Here is a 22,651-nt window from a genome sequence, read left to right on the forward strand (position 1 = left end):
TACAAAAAAAAGAAACCCTGCTAGTCGTTCCTAAAAAGTCTGATTTGGGTCTTGCATATATGAGCAAAATCTCTAGGATTATATAAATATCTAAATGTATATATGTAATTTTAATTTACATAGAACTTATTCATATTATCTGACAACTTAGATTTATTACATTGATTTTTAATTTATTTCTTTCACTTATGATTTTTCAACAACTTATTAACCTCATTTTATTTTCTTTTATCGACCAAATTATATTAAATTGGTAACTTCAAATTATTATCTCAAATAAAATTTTGAAGATAATGTAAAAAGATTAATAAAATAAAATCATGGGATAAGATATAATGTAATTCTTTATTAAATTAAATGAAACAGATTGTTAACCAAACTTAACTAAGTATAAAATAAAAGTGGGACTTAAAAACAATTATAAAGAGTGGTTACAATCCACATTTCTAAAAACAATAAATTATGGCGTAAAATAACTTACTATTATTTTAATTTTGTTCATATCGCATTTTTTGGCATATGATTTCTGAAATAAAATAACAATATGATTTATATCTAATATTTTTTTCTATATACATAGAATTTTGTCTCAACATAGTAGAAATTGAAACAATTAAAATTTTCTAACAAAAAGGTTAAATTAAGCTTCGTTTTATTTTAAATTAATATTTCGATACTATGAGTGATATTGATGTTCCATTTTTGCAACCATATATAGCGAATATAATTTATATGTATTAGTCTAATATAATAATGAAAATTCATATAATCTTCTTAATTTTTAAATAATAAAATATTATTTATATCTATTAATCTAATCTAATAATTTATATCACTCATTTAAATAAATTTAGATACTCTTATTAATAATAAAATCAAATCGTAATATAATATTTATTGAAATATAGAAGAAATAGTTCAGGGGTTAATGTTTAGTTTAAGGGCATATTAAGAAGCCTTTAAGGAATTTTTTTTCATTTAAGCAGGCTATAGTCCTTGGGCCCCACTCTTGTGACGAGGGAATTAGATGGTAGTGACTTGGCATGCTAGGGTTTATAATATTATTTGTATATATGTAATGATTATTATAAAATATAATATAAAATTAAGTCTTTTTTTTTATACATACCAGAAATAAGTAATTTCAAATTAAAATAAGAAATCATAACAACAAAATAAAATTTTTTTATGAATTTATAAATTATAAAATAAGAGGTCATTTAAGAATTCTAAAATAAATAATTTGAATATATACTTGTAGATGTTTATATCTTAATTTTAAAAATATTAGAATTATAATTTTACGACATAAGTATAATTACTTAATTGATTGATATTGACAGCCTTATCAAATTTTGTTCTGAATTCTTCTATCTCATCGCTTTGTTACGCTGAATTTTAAACTGCATATGGAAAATATTTCACAAACAGATCTGTTAACATTATCAACACTTTTCAGACATGATTCTAGTCATGATTATGAAGGAATGCTTTGTATACCTTTTTCAGAAATTAGTTTAGGCACAGATGATACTGAAATTAAATATTATATTAAACAAAAATTGAATCATGCCCTTGAAAGGTATCTATTTGATATTGTAAATTATATGTTTATTTATATAATTAAGCTTTAAAATTGCCAACAAGTTTCTTGATGTATTAGGCAAGATCGATGTGGTTTCTGAAGCAAATGTAATTTTTTTACGAATGATATATTTTATTTATTGGTCTTTAGATCATTAAAAAATTATTAAAAATGCCATATTCAAAATCATGTGTTAGTGTAATAATTCATAAAATTGAGGATACTATTTTATTAGAAGATTTTGATTTCACTGAAAATCTTAGGATTTGGGAAAAATTGAAATTATTACTTGAATGTGATTCAGTATCTAATAAATCTGAAGTAATCTATAAATAATTTAAAATAATTTCATAAATAGCATATATAGATTATTATGTGGGCTATTTTTCATCATTATATATATCACAATCTTATGAATTCAAAAGATAAGAGCCAAGTATAATTTTATTTATTTTTTTAAATAAAGTTAAGTATAAAATAAGGTTGCCACTTTTAATTTAAATGAATACCAGAGTGATACCAATGATTTAGATTTTAGAAATTTGATGGCAAAGTTTTTATATTTCAAGTAAATTCATATATTTTGTTCCTACAGAAAATATAAAAAATACATTTAAGGTTTCTTGCTAAAAAGGGGGAATTTCCCAAATCTCTGCAAAATTTGTCAAATATTCAGGAAAATTCCAACACTTTTAATTTTTGGGATAACCAAGATTCATTGATTAAATTTATTGAAACCATGCACTTGGCTAACCATTCATCAAATAATGATGCTGAATATTACTTTTCCTTCGAAAACTTATTGACTAGAGAATTAGGCCTTGATTTATCAAATCTCTTGAGCAACAACATTATAAATAGGGGTAAACCAACAAAAACCATCAAAGATTTGACTTATAAAACTCCCTTATCAATTCCTTGGCCAAATTATGAAGATGAGTCTAAGGATGCTGACTATTATAATGATAAAATTATGCTTAAAAAAAATATGGACATACAACCTCAGCATGATAAAATGTTGTTTACCCACAAAATCAGTGATGAAAAAGATTTAGAGAGTTATAAGTTTGAATCCAAAGCCTCTGAAATGACAGCATTACCCAATGATTTACATTTGAAAACACTCCTAAAGGAAAATGCAAATGAGATGAAGGATACAAGTCAAAACAGCACATTTAATTATGATGAGAATTTTTGGGACCTACCACGAAATTATTTATGGAATTTTGAAGATCTAAGGATGCTAGTTAGATCAGATCTACCTATATTTGGGGGAGGCAAATATCCCGCCATTACCTTGAGATTAAAGTGAATATTTCTTAAAAATGTAGAATATCAAATATTTTTTTTATTATAACTTAAGAATTTAAAATTTATGAAGAACTCAGAATAACTGACTAGAGGATTAATATAAGGGCTCTCATTTAGCAAAACACTGATATGAACCATTATAAATTTAAAAATATTTTATCTTTTATTATGATACATTTGTTAGCAAATTTATAAGCCAATATTAAAATAAAAAAATTAATAAGTGATCGGAGGATATAAATATTAGAGATTTGCAGCCCTAGCCCAAAGAGGCTTTGACTAGGCCAAGCCTATTTTTAAAAAAATTTTGTGTTTGGGCTAGGAAGGGCTTAATATTTTAAAATGATATCACTCCATTTTCATGATAGAAACAGGTGGTAATATTTTTTATAATTTAATAAATTTTGAATTTTTCTATATTTAAAAAATTCTAGGCAGACAAATGATTTTTTTAATTTTGGGTTACACATTTTGGGACAAATGAAGAAAATTATTTCTGGAATTGAATTAGGCCAGATAAATTTTTTTAAACAAATTTTAGGCCAGGCTGGGCTTGAAAAATTAGGCCCGAAACAGGTCACTAACAAATATATTGCAAAATAAAATTATCTTAACTCATTAGACGTTTACAAAATTGAAATATTTGTGTAAAGCTATAGTTGATTTCTTAATGATATTAAATATTGAATTAGGGCAAATATTTACTGTTTATAAAAATTTATATTAGCCAATATTTTCAAAAAATTGAATCCTATATTATTTGATTATTTTACAAATGAATTTATTAATTATATGATATTTTTCTTTTATAATAATTTATCTAATAATAATAAAAAATTAATTATTTTAAAAGGAAAAATAGCTAAAAATGGGATATTATCTTTTTGTTTTATATATTATTTTGCAACAAGGTAAGAATTTAGAAATATTTGAAGAGTTACATTAAAAATCAAAAGCACCATCATATTTTAACTAGGAATAAGAAAATAACACTGTTGAAGGTGGAAATAAATTTTATCATTCAGTATAATACACCATGAATCATCACCTTGGGTTGAAAACCCACCAATTGCAGACCCCTATATGCTCCTAATGATGGTATAAATTAGGTAAACTTGGCCTGTCAACTGAAAAAAAGATCCATCATGTAGACTGTTGATTATCGGAGTGAATTCCTGTATTTTTTTGAAATATCAGATGCATTACTAAATCTGTGAGCCTACCATATATTTAAAACTAGCTAGTGAAGATCCAGGTCTTTGGTCAGGAGTGGACCGATATGACTGGTCATTTAATTATTTGTTATGATGTTTTCGTTTTTCTCTAGAGTCTAATTCTTGTTTTATGATTTTATTATATATAAAAGTATATTACGTTAACTTTATAAATTCAAAGAATATATTTAATTTATAAATGAAATGCGTTTTTGACAAGCATTTTGTTTTAGACTTATATTACTAAATAAAAATGAACTGAAAAAGAAAAAAATATCACAAAAAGTAATTCCTTTAGAAAAACACTGTAAAATAAAATATATACAGAAATTTACATTATATAAATTGAATATAAAGGCAAATTATTTATAAAAGACCTGCCTTTGTATCGGTCCAGTCTGGTCCCGTTCTAAGATCGATAGGTCCGGACCGTTGACCTTCACTACCACCGGCACCATCTAATAATGCTAATTTAAAAAATAAAACTCAATTCACTGATTTATTTATTGCTATCTCATGTTTTACTAACCTCTTACTAGTTAGGCAATGTCGTGAAAACCCATTCCCTTTTTTCTTAAGGTGAAGGATTGATTGGTTAATAGAAATTACCTTCTAACATTTCCCTTTTAATTGTTCAATTATTTATTTTTAATAATATATTTTTTGTATTTGCCTTCAATCTATATTTGCTTTTTTTTTATAAAACGGTCTTCAGTTCATCAGAACGCCTTAGTAAGCATTTGATTGATCGAAAAAAAATCCTCATTCATAATATTTTACAAGTTAAATCATATTTTTTTTAACAATAGAATTATCCAAATAGTTATTGCGATGCCTAACATTTCAGGTGGGGAGATAAAAACTTGTTATCTTATTTTTTTGGTCTGACCCGAACAATCTCACTAAAAACAATATTTGCATGGGTTACGATTACATTAATAAAGAGCATATATATGACCAACTTTTTTATTTTTAAACAAAACTAATATATATATATATATATATATATAAAATTAGACAAATAAAATTTTTAAGAGGGTACATATTATCTTTCAAGGTTATATAGCCTTAACTAAATAAAACTTTTAATATTTTAGCGTTAACTAGTACATTGCAGCGTTATTATACAAAAATAATAGCTTTTGGTTATTATTTTATATAATGAATAAATCTGGCCAGATTATAATTATTATATTGTAAAATCTCAGTCCAATGCGAAATCTCTACTAATTAAAATTTATCTACCCTGTTTTGCATAGCTCATGGTATTCGTTAAACTATGTGACTCTTTGAGATTTTTCTTCTTCTTTAAGCTTCCATTATAGAATTACCCTATTGAATAACAATATCGCAAATGTACACATTTAAGCATCAATTTTATTTTATAATTAATCCTATATTAAAACTTAAAAACGAACAACAGGGATATGAATCAACCTGGAATAAACGTGCTCACTGGACTTGATTATTGGCTCGATAATCTCATGTGTAACGTGCCCGAATTGGTTATGTGTTATCATCTGGATGGTATGGTGAAACGTTACGAGATGTTCAAAACAGGTGAGATCCCTGAACTTCCGTTTTGCTCCGCTTCTCCTAATAACCAGCCGGGGAGTGGGATCGAATCGGAAGTGCCAACTACCTTCAACCCAGATTTGATACGCGATCTGGCTCGAAACCTGTTATCCTTCGTAAAAAGTAAGTGCGCCAAGCAAGGCCACACATACTGGCTTTTTAAAGGGGCCGGCGATGAGGTCGTCAAGCTCTATGACTTGACTAGTTTAATAACAGAATTTAACGTATCCAGCCGTGATCCTGACCACTGCCAAGCACGCGAATCTGCAGACCAGATTATCCAGCATGCTGCAACTAACTCCATACGACAGCAACCGTTTAACATAAAAAATCCATACACACTTCCCGTTGCCTTCTTACTTTACCGCCTAGCCCGTCCTGATTCTGAGGCAGACAGTCGCATTGCCCTTCTCACTAAATGCCGCCGACTTCTCAAGAATTCAACTAAGGCGCTCAACAATTCCAGGGACGACATCCCACTGATCGTTAAACGAAAGCGACGCAAAGCAGAGAGGCGTTATGAAAAGCTTGCTCGTCAGGATTTTAACGCTTTTACACCTGATTCATCAACAGTTTGTGGAGAAAATTGGACGCGCCTCTTTGTTTCTGCATCACTTGCTCTTTCTGAAGCCTATATTCCAGCTAACAGTGATCCCTTTGATCATGACGAGTATAGTACTTCTCAATCTTCTCCTTCCACTCTCTTACTGTGTGAAAGTAATAAAAAGAATAGGAACAAAAAAGAGGAATGTGTTTCTCGCCCTACTATCACAAAAGAAGTAATCGGACATGAGTCGAATGAAGGAATAGCTACACGCGAATCCGCGCGCGTATCTTTGACTAAGCTAATGCAGCCACGGCGCTTGCGTGGTAAAAAGATTTGTCCCAATGGTCTCGTCCTGGAAGATAAGCCTTTGCTGAGTCAATTTCCTCTCCCCCCTTCCGATGTTATAGGGAAACGATGCGAAGCTGCTTTAACATGTGTTTTGGAAGTTTGTAAATTACTATTGTCATTAATCTAACTAGTTACAACTAAGTTTATCGGTAATTAGTTACTTTTGAAAACTGTAACTGTTAAATAGCTTTTGGAGTATAACTGCAAAAACAACTAATAACATTTCGAGTTACTTTTTAAAATATATACCCTCTTCCTTTATATTTGATTAAAACTTTGTTAAGTATTTTTGAGTATCATCATTCTATAACATAAAATTATTATATGTATATACATATATATATAAAGGCTTTAACCTGCCTAGTCAATGAACAGAACAATTTGCAATTAACGAAATCTTCTTTAGTCTCCCAAGCTTTGTTATTGGAGAAGTTGTTCCTTCTTTACGTCACTATGGCAAACATAGCCATGGACAATTTCAACTTCTATTCATCCATCCAATACCTTCAACTTTGCGCCGAGTCTTATGGTATAACATAACAATACCCTGTGTATAGCAAATATAATTTATTTTTTTGAATAGATGCATTGTATAGAGATCGCATACCCACTTAGGCCCAGGGCGGACCCTTAGAATGGGCTAAGCAAACATGGATAATTTTTTTAAATTTTAGAGCATAAAAATTTGGTCTCGGGTTTTGGTATGGTATATTTTTTTTAACGTGGTGTCCAAAATCAAAAAATTAAATTCACAAATTTTGGAAGCTTAAATACTATTTTAAATATTTAAAAACATGCCCAAAACATTATTCTAGATAATTTCAAATATTTAACATTACATTTTTTTTAAAATTTGTGAAAGAAAACTTTTCGAATTTTTAAAAAAAAATTTTAGACATGGCCTTAAAAAATAATTGTAAATTATTTGAGCAATATACGATATTTTACTAATTTTTCTCTACATTTAGTAATTTTTTTCATAATATTTTAAAAGATTTAACTTTTTTGCTGAAGGCATTTATCGTAATGCTTTCTTATCACATTTCATAATAAAAAAATTATCTGGGGATCAGTAATATTTAAAATTAAGTTGGGTTGTTTTTCCCTTTTGTGGCCCGCTAAAAAAATATGACACCAAACCTACTTTTTGGCTAAAAATTATCACTTTCTCAACCGCGTTTTTTATGGGGGAAATATAGCTTAACTTGAAGATAGAATAATAAATAAAATAACTTGTGCCTCAATGCTTAACTAAATATTTTGGCTCGCGTAATTCGCGCCAAATTGGCTTTTTATTCATAACCAAAATTATAATTACGATATAAAAATAAGTGATCTGCATCGGGCCTAATTTTTCAAGCCCGGCCCGGCCCGAAATTTTTTTAAAAAAATTTTGCCAGCCTGGTCCTTATTTAAATATAGAAATTAATTTTATAATTACTCAAAATAAACGATATATGTTATATGGCGTCAACCTTCTATAAATAAAATCACATATTTTTATTTTACATAAAAAATTCAACATAGAATTGATAAATTTAGATATTTTTTAAAAAATTTCTAAGACCCGACCCGGCCCGAATTTACTTAAAAAATATTAGGGGCATCGGGCACGGGCCGTGCTTACTTTTGCTGATCTATAATAAAAATAACTATTAATAGAATTTCGATGAATTTCGACTTATTTTCTGGTAATTATAAATGATTTATCTTGAAATCTTCTATTTATTAAACAAAATATATCTGGTCCACTATACAAAATAATTTTTTTAAATTTATTTAAAACATTTTTAACTTGAAGAAATCTTGAACTCTGCCGTTGATCATTCCCTCACCTCGAATCAGAGTTCTTTTTTCCCTGTGGAACCAAAAATGTTTTTACTTCCGCTCTACGAATCCATTGGGGATCACATGATCCGCCCAGATAAAGTTTATTTTAAAATAAATTTTTTTTTTATGAATCTAAGGAAATATTATTTTGCAAAATGATGTATTTTAGGAACCGCATTTTACCAATAACAATTTGGTTGTCAATCATTATTTTCAAAATTCATTACAATTGGCTCTGGATTTTTTGAAGCGATTTGCTCTCAATTATGAAAATTTCGTTGAGAGAAACTTTGCCATGGTTGAAAGGGATGAGTTATTAGGTAAATTTATTATCAATAGCCCTTTGCATATATATTACACAAAAAATAGAAAATGAAAATAAAGTATCTCATATTTTAGAATCATATAAATGATCTATATTTTTTTTAGTAATTATCACTTTATTTGCTCTCATTAGGTTTTAACGCCACTTTTAGCCTAAATAAGTGCCAGAGTTGAATACCATCCTCAGTGACCCTTATCCTTTTCATAATTTTTTTTTTTAGAAATTATGTTAAACCAATTGTCATTAATTTTTTTTTCGGAATTATTTGAAATAGAGTTAGAACCTTATAATAATCTAGCTACGATTTGAACTTTGGTTTTTTTAGAGAAAGGTATAATAATTGTGTTTTTTTTTCGCTACATATATTGTCATTTCATATACAAATTAATGAAATGCCTGAAAAGTTGCTATTGATAAATTTATGCCTTTTCGGATATTTTTGTTGAAAATATTGCTAGTAATACATATCAAATCAAAATTTCATTGTCTTATTAACTCACTCTATGATTGACTCACGCTTATTCTGATTCCTCCTCCAAGTAGCATAGCTTTAAAGATTGCTCATCCCAAAACTTCCCATTTTTCTATGGACACCAATTTCTTATATCTTATGCTATGTTAAAAATAATTTTGAAATATTTGTGTATAAAAAATTTTAAAGAATTTTATTATAGATTTATTTATTACCTAGGATAGTTTAAAACAATCAACCAATGATATAATAGCATATCCATTTAAATGAACAAAATTATAAGTGGGAGATAGGATAATAATAAATCTAGATATTATTATTTGGCCAGGAAGATAGAGCCAAGCAATAAGGGGGCATAGAGTATTGGCTAGCTTCATAACTATATAGTGTTTTTTTTTAATTTCAGTTTTTAGGCACCTGAAAATACTATATTTGTATCATAAGGCACCTTTATATATATATAAATTTGTTTTTAATACCAATTGGTAAATTATGGATATACCTTTTAAATTCGCCAAAATTTTATGACCTCTTATCATTTATATATTAATTTTACAATATTTTCAAACTACTATGTGTATTCACATTAACTTGACGTTTTTGTTTTTATTATCAGCGTATATACTATTTTATTTAAATTATAATTATTATAGAAAAGTTTTTATCAACATTTTCTGAAGACACTATTCGGAGAGATACAAATGAACCTAAAAGTTGCATTACTAGAATGTCCATCACTTCTCGTACCCTGTCAACTAAAATATCGTAAATATTAAGTTAAACTTTTTGATTTTAATATATCAACTTCTTCTTAAATCTTATTTTCCTTGTTAAGTATATTTTATTATCTGTTTTCCAATTATAATCATTTATAGTTACATAAATACACCAGTTTTCCTTCAAAATTATTTGGCCCGTCCTGCCCCTAAATTTTTAGAAATATAGATTTAACACCTATTTATAGAGTTAAATAAAATTTCATATTACTATGCTTTTGCCCTACAGGGCCAATTATCATATGATTTAATAATATGAAGAATGGCAGTGTTTTAAAAAAAATTTGAGTAAATTCTTTTTATTTTAAAATTTTTGATTTCATCTTGAAATATATTATAAAAGATTTTGGCATTTTTAGGTTAATCTTTTTCTTCGAATACAAATCTTCAAAGATTTTTGCTCAAAAATTCTAAGATTTTTTTTAGAACTCTGATGAATAGGATACCACCAATTTAATTTTTTGGGTTCCTTTTTAAATGTTTTTAAATTATAAATTTTTTATTAAAAAGCCCTGTATCTTATTACGAAAAGGCGTTAGAAATTGCCAGGGATCTTGAACGCCCTACCAACGTAATACACAGGATTTCCAAAAAATTAGCCAATTGTCTCAACGAATTAGCAAATTCTAAGATAAATCAATGCAAAACACTGGTAAATCATTGCGCCCAACTATCAGATGAACATGACGTACAAGAAACATATGGTAAAATTTTCTTTTGTTATTTTTAAGTGGAAACGAAAAGATAGAATACATTTTTATCTATCTTTTTTAAAGATTTAATTCAGTCCATTCTCGCCAATTGCGAAAACGATTACTCACGTGCTTCCACTATTTTTGAGAGTTTAGGTGACGATCAAAACTCTCTGTTGATCGCTTGCAATATGGCGTCCCTACCTCTCATCCATCTAGCCGCAACCGAGTTGCCACAAAATCGCGTAGTTCCTAAAAATTGGGAAGGATTTTACAAAAAAGTTTATAAAAAAATTAAAAATAAGTAAAACGATATTTCCCCTTTTAATAGTATTACGAAAAGTTACATCGAAAAGAAATATATTTTAAAATAAAACAATAATAAAAAAGCTGTGTTTTAAGGATTTTAAATGCTTAAGTTTATTTATTTTGAAATCAGCGTTTGTTTAAAAATTAAAGAGTTTTCTGATTATAATTTATATAATTTTTTATATTATAAAAGAGACCTACTTTAGGAAGATAAACATTTCCTTGACCCACTCTGAGCATTTAAATTCATTTCTTATTCCTCGCCCGACCTAACCAGGAAGTCAAAATTATAAAAATTAAGCACAATTTCCTAGTTTAGTCTTTGGGTTAGATTTTTGAGTCGGGTTTTGCAGACCTTTAATATGAATGAAGACATATAAAAATTAATGAATATTTTTAAGGCTATCAAATTGTACGAATCAGCTTTGCGGAGGATAGATGTAGCAATAGGAGGATACTCTAGCGATAAATTTAAAATAGGTAAATATATCAAAAAATTTATTTTGACCATATACCCCCTCACCAAGACAGCCTTGTAGTTAATAATTTACCATATGGGCGAACGCGGAGTTGACCTGAATATAATTACTCAACATTTTGAATGACAAGAGCTAGTTTTTGAAAGTTTCCTTTGCATGTGTCTACTGAGAATTAGGTTATTTCATCTCCACTTTTTGTAAATTTTTCAGAGCAATTTTGAAATTAAGTTTCTATATTTATGATAGTACAATCTTATATTGGTTATAATTTAACTAATTTTTATAAATATCTGGGATTTTTTTTATGTAAATAGATAGTATAATTATATAAATTTAAAAAGTCATTTTTGATAAAAAGTTTACATGGAATAATCTGATTCAGGCAGCGATATATAAAAAAATTGTCTTAATTTCGGGTTTTTAGGTATTAGTTACAAGAGTTATTGAAAAATTGAAAGGTTATTAAGGCTAAATTTAAGTATTTATAATTTTTTTTAAAAAAAAAGCATTAAAGTTCTTCTTAGCATGATCTATTTTATGAAATTGATTGATCAAATAAATGACATGTATGTCATGTAAATTTTTTTTTACCGAATTTTATATTACATGTGGATACTTTATGAAGATTTCTTTTAAAATAGCTGGCCACATTAATCCCCTCACTCTCCAAAAACTACAACAATATTTTTTGCGGTAATGTGTCTGATTAAAAAAATTTAGCATTTCGACAGCATTCTTTTTTATGCATTATGCTTCTAATAGTAAAATTTATATTTGTTTATAAAGCAACTGAATAATTTTTATTATCATTTTTTAACTCAATTGTATAGTCACATGAAAGACTTAAATTTTTATATAATCCTTACTTTTGAGATACTCTTTTATTTTCCAAAATTCAAACTTTTATTTTCTTTTTAAAACCAATAAAATAAAATCAATAATAAATTTAATACATTAAAAAAATCTATAATATTTTAATAATCATAAATAAACAAACTTATGCCTAGAACACCTCCCTTATTTTTAAGAGGCATTCTCAGGACACGAATTCAAAATTTTTTTAAAAAAAAACTATTATTCTTTGTAATATGTCAATTTTCATATTGTTGTTGACACCATTAATTGATCGGTCGTATTGTTCATCATTTTTTCATCGTCGAGTTATCGGGCTTTAGCAATTTCGTTAGTACATAATAGCATAATGGATCATTTGCTTTGGATCATTTGCTTTGCATCATCTAAAGTTATCGTATTATCGATCACTAAGTTGGTAGTTAAATGATTGGCTGCATCCGAACTTGAAAGTTTTATCGCGTCATTGTGGATAGTTTGATAGTTGGTCTTATTATCGCTTATTCTGAATCATTGGTGTAATATTCTCGAAATCATTGTAAATAGAATTTTCCTCAGTCATAATCAACGATTATATTTTTCCTTGAAACAAAATAATCTATCCTTCAATTTTCATTTATTTTTATTATTAATTTAAAATAAATAATATATTTTACCATTTCAATTTTTCACAAACATACCTTTTTAATCGACTCGCGAACTTCTTTTTTTTTAAAAAAATGTACTTTACCATTTTTCAATTTTACTAACAAACTCCCTTATTAACTTTTCTTTTTATTCCAACTTATATTTAATTATTATTTTCACAATAAACAATTAATTTGATAAACAAATAACATTTTTTAATCCACTCACCACCCTCATTATTTATTTCAAAACATATATTTTCCAAACTTCTTTAAATCAACCTCTTGCTGCATAAATTTCATTTTTTCAATAATAATCCATAAGTTGTTTAATTTATTTTTTTCTTTATCGATTCTTCACCAAATAAATTGATTTCTTATCTTAACATTCTATCAATTTAAAAAGTTAACCCAATTTACATTACTATAAAATAATTTCCCTCTTCAACTTTTCCTTTTATCTCTCAACTGTTTTTTTTAACACAAAAAAAAAACTATTAACCACGATATGCTTTACTTCACTTAAGAACAAATATTTAATAAAACAAAAGATGACCTGCAATATACATTTTTGTTAAACCAAACTAATTATCAACATATTCAGTTATATGTATCTCATATACTAAGATAATTCTTACTTTTACCTTTACATACTTCTAACTATTCAATTATATATATATACACGTATACCAAATTACTATCTTCTCATGGTTACTACATCCATTTTATTCAGCTTAATTTCCTCCCATGAACCCTACCCAATTGAACGAATATTATAATAATCATCACCCGAGATGGACTAAGCAATCCATATTCCTTTTACCCCACCAATCTTATAATACAATTTAACACACTTACCAAAATAATTAAAAATACCTATATCTATATATATCCAATTTCACTTCTAATTTTCTCTATTTCTTTCCCGTGGACTAAGCGATCCATATCTTTTTTACCCCACCAATTTTATAATACCCTTCAAAATTTACCTCCTTCTACCACACTTTCAATCTAAATTTTTTTCTTACTAATTTCGCTGGTATAATCTCTAACACCGGATATTTATCTCTTTCAAACTTTCTTTCCTCCGACTTATTAATATCCAAATATTTTCTTGTATACTCAAATTTTTTCCTTACTAATTTCACCGGAAAATTTTGTGATGCAGGTAATTTCTCCCTTTCTAAATTTGAGTCTTTATAAATTTCATCACCACTCATATAACTATCCTCCAACCCCGATTCCCTTGAAATCAACTTTTTGTCTACCTCAAAATTAAAATTTTTATCACTTGTTTCCAAAATATTATCCATTTCTACATCAACAGACATATTATCAATATCCAAATCAATATCTTCCTCAATTCCTGAATCATACATTATACCTCTAGGATTTTTATTATTCACACAATCAAGTTCCTCCTGATCCATTTTTTCATTTATAATTACTTCCTCCTTCTGAATTTCCTCAGAATTACTTCTCAAATTTTTAATTTCATCAATTTTTAATATTTCAATTTCCGAAATTCCATTTATTTCATTATCACAACTTTCCTGATTATCATTTTCCATATTCTCCATTTTACTATTCTCCAAAATTTCATTTTCCACCAATTTATTTTCCGAATTTTTAATATCCACCTCCTTTACGGATGTTTCTAACTTTTCAATGCTTTTATCATCCATTTTCCCTTGAAATATATTCAAAAATTTATTTTCTAATCCAAATTTAGATATCCAATTCCATCCCAAAATCGCACCAACCTCTTCTTTTATTATCCACAAATCCAAAAATTGTACTACCCCTTTAACTAACACTGGTAAATTCACTTTCCCCAAAACCGAAATTACAGTTCCATTTAACTGTTTAATTATCATTTTATCATTTATTAATTGCTCATTCGGCCATAAATTTGAAAATTCTTTATACCCCATTACCGATATAGTTGCCCCCGTATCTAATAACATTACAATTTCCTTGTTTCCCACATTAATTTTCGCGCGCGGACCTTCATCATAATTAATATCTTTTTTCATCGAAACTCATAACACAAATTTGTATATTCGCCCTGGGCCACTCATTCCCCTTATTTTTCATCACTAATTCATTACTATTTTTCTTTTCTTCAATTCCCAAATTATTTTCAATATTTAGTACATTCCCTAATAATAAAATTTTTCCCTTGTCTGCTGGGTTTTCCGATGCAATAACCCCACATATTGATTCCTGTCCACCATATAGTCATGTGACCGGACAATCTCTCGCATAATGTCCAATGTTACGACACTTGAAACATGTTACATCTTCGACCTTCCTTTTTTCATAGGCATTTTTTTCCCCTTTTTTTATATATTCTACCGCCGGAAATTCTTTAGAATCTTCTTGTTGATTCTTAAAACACTTATCATGACCATGACCAAAATTTCCACAATTTCCACAAGCTTTTTGAATTTCATTCACCAATTTATACGTAGGAACATAACATTCCTCAGTTTTATGCCCTTTATTTCCACACCTTTTACAAATTATAGTTAACACATTTGGATTTCTCCTTTCATTACATCCTCTACTTATATGTCCAAACTTCCCACAATTATAACACTTTTTATTTTCCCTTTCATCATTCCCATACACTCCTTTTCCTTCACTTTTCTTTTCCAATTCTTCTATTTTAATTTTCATTTCTGTCATTTCTGTTCTCAACATCTCTTTTTCCCTTTCAATCAACTCCATTTTTTCCCTTTTCCTCCTTTCTTCCATTTCTTTTTTCTCTATCTCTTTCCTTTCATTTTCCCATTCTTCCCTCATTTCTCTTCTTATTTCTTCAATATTAATCTCCTTTTTTTATGTTCCATTTTTCCAATTTCATTTTCCTTTTTTTTTCATTTTCTCCAATTTTTCCATTTTCTCTTTTTTCAGACTCTCTAACGAAATCTGTTTTATTAATATCAATTTCACATACCTTTTTTTCAGAATCTCTGACGATATCTGTTTTTAATATTTCCTTTTTTCATTTTCATTTTTCACCATATGTATTTCATTAAATAAATTTTCAATATTCCTCTTAAATTCTTCAATTTTTTTATTTTTCTCCCTTTCCACTTGCTCTAACATTCTTACTCGATTTATATCTTTATTTCCATTTCTTTTCTTATACCAAAAATATATTATAACCTATAATATAAAAACCACTAATATTCCAAAATACATTTTTAACGGCTCAACATTTTTGACCTCAAAATAATTGTTGGTCTTAATATTTTTGCGATTTAACATTTCCTTAAAATTATTTTTATTTTAAATTCTTAATTTTCAAATTTCAAATTCTTTAATTCTACAATAGACTTATCAATAACTTTATCAAAAAAATTTTAACTGACTTAAATGATAAAATATACAATATCGAAATTATTACAAAAATCCCTAATACACAATAATACATAAAATTTCAACAAAAATATAAACTTTTACCTTATTTTTACGAATTTCCTTTTTCCTTTTTATAAATCTTTGGCCTGTTTCGTAATAGTAGTCATTGTTGTTCCGAATTAATTTTTTTTTATACAGGTTTCTTTTAAATTAGAGGCACCACTTTTGAGATACTCTTTTATTTTCCAAAATTCAAACTTTTATTTTCTTTTTAAAACCAATAAAATAAAATCAATAATAAATTTAATACATTAAAAAAATCAATAATATTTTAATACATTAAAAAAATCTATAATATTTTAATAATCATAAATAAACAAACATATGCCTAGAACACTTACTTTATATTATATTATTATAATGATGAAAAAATCTGCAAATGGAAGATATTAAATGTTATCGAATGATCCATAAATAGTTTTCAATCTGAAATAAAAATTATTTTTAATTTTATTATGTGATTTATAATATTTTATAAAATTATTAATGGATATTTACCATTTTACGCCTTTATAGGTCTATTTATTACACCCCTTTTATAAAAATATATATATAAACCAAACCTTCTTACTATATTGAAATTTTGATAAGAAAAGGCAGATTAGGACAAGCATAAATAATTACTGAAACTAATAATTAAATATTTAGACATGCATCCCTCTTAGGTGAAATTAAACTATTAACTTTTATATTACATACAAATAAGTAATATTTGTTTCTCATTTCTCTTGGAGAATGTGTCTATCATTTTTTTCTGATATGTTTAATAGCTCTCAATGACATATAATCAGGGTTGCCAGATCTCCCGCTTTTGACATAATTTGCCGACTTTTTACTTTAGTTTACGCCAAAACACGATTTACGCTTTCTCCTGATTTTTTATTATAAATTTTTAAAATATAAAATAATTAAAAATAACTTAACCAGAAACTTAAGCTACCATTTTTTATTGTAATTCAATCATACATTTAAAAAGACATCTTGTCTTTGTTTATTTTTTTTATATCCATATTTGAGAAAGGAAAGAACAAGGAATTCTAAAGATAAAAATTATTTTTTTTCGATCTCCAAAACTTTCCAATTTTAAAATATAATAATATTATTGAATATCTTTTAATTTTAAAATAAATTATTACGTTAAACCATAAAATAATTACTTTCTCTGATGATGAAAATTTATAAATGTGAAATAAGTATTTTATATAATTTTAGAAATCAGTTTATATAAAATGTGATATTTGTAAGCAATTTATTTATAAAATTTTAACAGTTTTATATAGCCTAATAATAATTTTTGTTTAAATAAATTAGATTTTCTCATGATATTTCATTTTTTTTCTAATTATATTCATAAATTAAAGTTTAAAGACAAATTTAACATTCAAAAAAAATGTAAATCGCAATATCAAAACAACTGGAATTGCATTTATTCATGGGTCAGAAAAGATAAAGAATGTAAGTAAATTCAATTAAAATTTAATATCAGCCATGGAGGAGTACATGATGTAAAAAAACATTCAACAAAGGCAAAAACATATTTCCAATTTAAAAAATATCATCAAATAATCAAACCATACTTCAAAAACATTAATTTGTGTGATGACAATTCATTTATCATACTATAAAACATTCGTTTAATTATCTATCTACAGATTGACTTAGATATTTATTGCCTATACTCTTTCCTGATTCAAAAGGTGCTAATGCATAAAATATAGAAGAACAAAAGCCTCATAAGAAACATATCTTAAAGGATTTGAAGGAAAATCATCTATTTTTAACGGATGCATCAAATAATGGAAATATTAAAACATTCCCAATAATGCTTCGCTATTTTAATAAAGAAAGAGGTGTTTCAAGTAAACTTATAAAAAATTTATCATCTGACTCAGAGAAATAGAAGGATATTGCGTCTATGTTTGTGCAGACCCATGAAAATTGCAACCTTTCACTATTAAATGCAACAGCTTTTTGTGTTGAAACACCAATTGACGAAATTATTAATTTTGAATGAAACTATTATCCCTATTAGTTTACCTATACCATACAATTCACAATGCAGGAAGAAAGGGGCATGCTTCATTATCAATGGACATAGAAATAATTGCTTGCCGAATTCAGCAGATCCACATACAGAGGTTTTAAAAAACATATGGACTCCCAAGATATTTAGTTATTAATTTAGGGATGACTTTAAACAACATGGTTAAAAAATTGCAATCCTAAAATTCAATTGCATTGGAGATGTTTCATTATAAATTAGTTAATTTTGAAAATATATGCACTATTATAATTTCGTTGTAACATTCAAACTCTGATTCAGAGCGCATATTAATGAAAAATTCCTGGCGGAAAAATCGTAATAGGTTATCTTTATCAGATTTAGAAGCAGAATTAATGATCAAACATAATTTTAATTAATACTTTTAAATATTTTAAGGAATATGTAACAAAAAATTAAAATTTAATTAATAATAAATATTTTGAAAAAATTTAAAATATACTAATTATAATAACATCTATTAATTTTATATTAAAAAAAATAATCCTATGTTTATTTATATTTTTAGTTAAAGAAATCATCACCTGGGAAAAAATTAATAATATTTGTTATAAAATTTTTTTTTTTTGAATTATAGTTCTCCCGCTTTTTGTTTGAATGAATCTGGCAACCCTGCATATAATGCTTATTTCGACTGATAAAATGCGATTCGAAGCCTTGTTCAATACAAATTATCTCATGACACGTAATTTTTGTTACCCGGAATAGAATTTTAAGAAATAATACGGTTTCATAAAATTTTACTACACGGGAAACCAAAATTGGGTGTCACCTGCGGATTTGTATACATTAGAAGGAATCGTCTAGGTAATATTCCTTTAGAGATATGTGGCTAGATATAGCCACCCCACCATTACCCATTTATCATTTTTTTCGAAAAAAAATATTTTATTTATATAGCATTCTTTACTAAATCAGCATCCCCTCTGTGTCAGTTATTAGCATTTTGCCATTAAAAAAAAATACGCAATAAATTTTATTTGAAATGTAAACAATAATTTTCTAGATCGACACTGGTTCTTGGATCTACGAGACCAATCACGAAATGCCTTGTCGCGAACCAGTGCAGACCTAGCTAATCATATTCTTTTATCGTCTCCTAATTCTGCGCACGCGCTAGATTCAGCCATCTATCACCTGGAATACGCGCTTCGAGTCTCCGAAGGTCACGACGCCCGGGTAAGGTACGAAATTGGTGCCGCATATTTTGCCCGCGCTATTTCTAAGGAAACGCGGGAAAATAACGAATTTGAATATAATGGAGGAGCAAGTTTTAGGGTACAATTTTTTTTATAAACAAGTAATTAAAAGGAACAGAGTAAAGGTGAGATAATAGTTATTAGTATAATTGGGTAGCTAAAATAAAGTAAGTGCGTTCTGAAGAAGATCAGCTAAGCATTCGAGGCCAGAGTTATTTCTGCTTCCTTCAAAGTAGGTTGTATTTATAACAACAAAAATCTAATAGCGGGTGATACTTTTTGGCTTAAAATTAGATTTCACACCATTTTTAATTCACCTAACTATAACTCATTAGTCAGTACTTTTCTAAATAAATATTAATTTATAGGTTGCCGAATCCGAAGACTCGAATCGCCTTATACCTTCAAGAAAACGACGAAATGCTAGTGAGCGTCTCAAAAAGCTGCCTATTTATTTAGCTAATTTGCATTTAGATAAAGTTTAAAATAGCAAAAAATTTACCAAACCTTATTTATACATCTTAATTTTTTTTTTAAAAAAAAATATATATTATTTAAATATTTAATTATGTAATATGGTAAAATATGATTCAATTTAAAATGTACATATTTTTCTATTATAGGCGGTAAGTTTATATTTACAACAAGGCACTTGCGAATGTATAGTTTCTGCCTTTAGGGTCGAAATTCAAAGATTGAGTTTTTTTCAGCATTTAGCCTTCGATAACGATGAACAAAGGGACTCCCCGCCTAAACTTAATTTTGACAATAAACCATCAATAGTGAAAAATGTTAATCGAGGTAAAAATTTTCATTTATTTATTTTTATTTTAAAGTGGGCAGTTTAAATTTTGAAAAATGCATACTGACAAATCAATAATCTCTTCATTTATTAATTTATACTGAAACAAATGAATATAAGCCTTTTTTAATACTATTATTCAAATATTATATTTAGCATTTCTTTAGAAAAATTTTTGAACTTTAGTTAAATCCATGTTTTTGAACTTTAGTTAAATCCATGAAATACCTCAAAATTATGATCTCAGTTTTCCTCCATTCTATTCTTCCCATATTACATACCTACCTTCAATCCCTGCGAAACTCCTTAAAAAATTTTGACATCAACACTAAAAGTAAATAATTTTTTTTTGAATAAATTGTATCTCTCATAATCCAAATTCGAAATTGTTCATAGTTATCGCTTTTTTTAATTATTGCAAAATGATATTTCACTATTTTATTATGAGTTGTTACTATTGTATTTTGTATATCAAATATACATTAAATATCTATAATTAACCAAAATATTTAATCCATCCAAACATTTGATTATTTTTTTTAAAATTTAATCAGAAATGAATTTTACAATAATTATCCTTGATAAAATGGATACAAAGGAGTCACTTGATAATAAAAAATATCATAATGTAAAATTAATATCACCCTTTTTTCGAATATAAATTAGGCACAAACGTCTACTAATGTTAAATAAAACTGACATATACAACAATTACTTTTATACTCTTTATTTTTATGATTTAATAAAGCATATGGGTTAGATAGAGATTCGTTAAACTCCTTCCTTAGTATCCTCAGGTCCCTATATTCTGTATCGGTCAACCCAATCATTGTTAAAGATTTAAGCAGGGCTAGCAATTCAACCGATAGAAATAGCAAAGAAGGCGACAAATTATTAGCTTTGAAAAATTCTTTAGACAAATGCATCAATAACACATTCCGAATCGATGTTGATTGTATTGACGAACGAATTATAACCGATGTCATTGTTTTAAAAAGCGAAATTGCACGAAGTTTAGACTTGATTTCGCTATTAAATATTATCGAAAACATATATTGAAAGGAGAAAAAAACTCGCTTTAAAAAAATAAAATAATATATTGCGTTTTACTGTCTACGCATTTTTTTAAATAAAGAAATTTATATATTGTATACTTAGCAAGCGCGTAGCCAAGAATTTTCTACGGGGAGGGGGGATTTTATAACTAAAATCCCTGTAAATTACAATAAAATATAGAATATGTTTTTTTGCAATTATGCTAATTTTTCAATAATTTGTTTTGTAATTTATGATTAAATCTCTATCTATGCTAAGTAAAGCTATTTCATTTTTCTGTCATAACCTTTTATTTTCCATAATGAAGAAAAGGCACTCTCATTTGTACTTATACTAATAGGTAATGTTGCCACTATATAATGATATATTTGTAAAAAATTACAAATATATTTTAAAGTATGAAATGTTTCCATAGCGTTTCTTGGAGGATTATTTATTAAAATTAATCTTTCAATTAATTGGCTATCGGATTTGCATCCTTTGAATAAAATTGAGCAAAATATTTAATTGCAATATCAAGATTTAATATAAGACGGATTTCTATGTAATAGTATTCTTAATTTGTTAAAACCATTTGATGAATTATAAATTGTTCATTGATTTGAGTCAAAAAATATCTAAGTGGAATAAAAACGGTTATTCTATGGTGATCCTCAATTGAGTCCAATTTAGTATTATAACGATTGTTTACCTAGGTGCAAATTGAGGCTTGCTAATCTTAAAATCATATTCTGATTCTGCTTAACATTTACATAAATTTCTTGAAATTATTGGTTAATATCATCTTTTAGTTTTATAAGTTGTAATATATATTCATGTAACCACATTTTTTTGGAAAATTTAGCATAAAATTGTCTAATTATATAATTAATTAATATAATCGATTCAGATAAAATATTTGGTTCAGACTATTTGAATATATATCTAAATCAAAATAAACTCTTCTAGATCCAAAAATACTGTAACAGCTTGATGAAGGTTAAATCTTATCGGGTATGCTTTTTTCGGCAAATTCTGTTTAGTAATTACTAACCCTATCTTTTTAGATTCTTCATTTTGTTAAATAGTTTATTTATCATTGTGGTGATACAAACTTTTATTATTCATTTATCTTTAAAACATGTAAACAAAATATAAAAATAAAAAATGAATATATATATAT

The 22,651-nt window shown here is 27.0% G+C and overlaps 1 protein-coding gene across 4 annotated transcripts; it reads left to right on the forward strand.

The window, feature by feature from the left end:
* The first annotated feature begins 1,458 nt into the window (after nucleotides 1-1,458).
* Nucleotides 1,459-21,531, forward strand: LOC135927739 (uncharacterized). Of its 4 annotated transcripts, none has more exons than XM_065463890.1 (19): nucleotides 1,459-1,582; nucleotides 1,629-1,692; nucleotides 1,736-1,906; nucleotides 1,953-2,021; nucleotides 2,068-2,153; nucleotides 2,204-2,893; nucleotides 5,534-6,677; nucleotides 6,929-7,109; nucleotides 8,382-8,509; nucleotides 8,580-8,730; nucleotides 9,861-9,972; nucleotides 10,494-10,687; nucleotides 10,760-10,956; nucleotides 11,386-11,464; nucleotides 19,439-19,710; nucleotides 20,000-20,110; nucleotides 20,255-20,432; nucleotides 20,645-20,767; nucleotides 21,182-21,531. In XM_065463890.1, exons 1-19 carry the CDS (start codon nucleotides 1,488-1,490, stop codon nucleotides 21,490-21,492), a joined length of 4,356 nt encoding a protein of 1,451 aa, XP_065319962.1. In that variant the 5' UTR covers nucleotides 1,459-1,487; the 3' UTR covers nucleotides 21,493-21,531. The 4 variants fall into 4 exon arrangements, 3 of the variants coding, with proteins under 3 accessions (XP_065319962.1, XP_065319963.1, XP_065319965.1); XM_065463891.1 differs by having other exon boundaries at nucleotides 2,098-2,153; XR_010572168.1 differs by lacking the exon at nucleotides 21,182-21,531 and having other exon boundaries at nucleotides 20,000-20,057.
* The last annotated feature ends 1,120 nt before the right edge of the window (nucleotides 21,532-22,651 follow it).

This window comes from Gordionus sp. m RMFG-2023, chromosome 4 (genome assembly GCF_954871325.1).
Source record: "Gordionus sp. m RMFG-2023 chromosome 4, tfGorSpeb1-WG-v2, whole genome shotgun sequence".
NCBI lineage: Eukaryota > Metazoa > Nematomorpha > Gordioida > Chordodea > Parachordodidae > Gordionus > Gordionus sp. m RMFG-2023.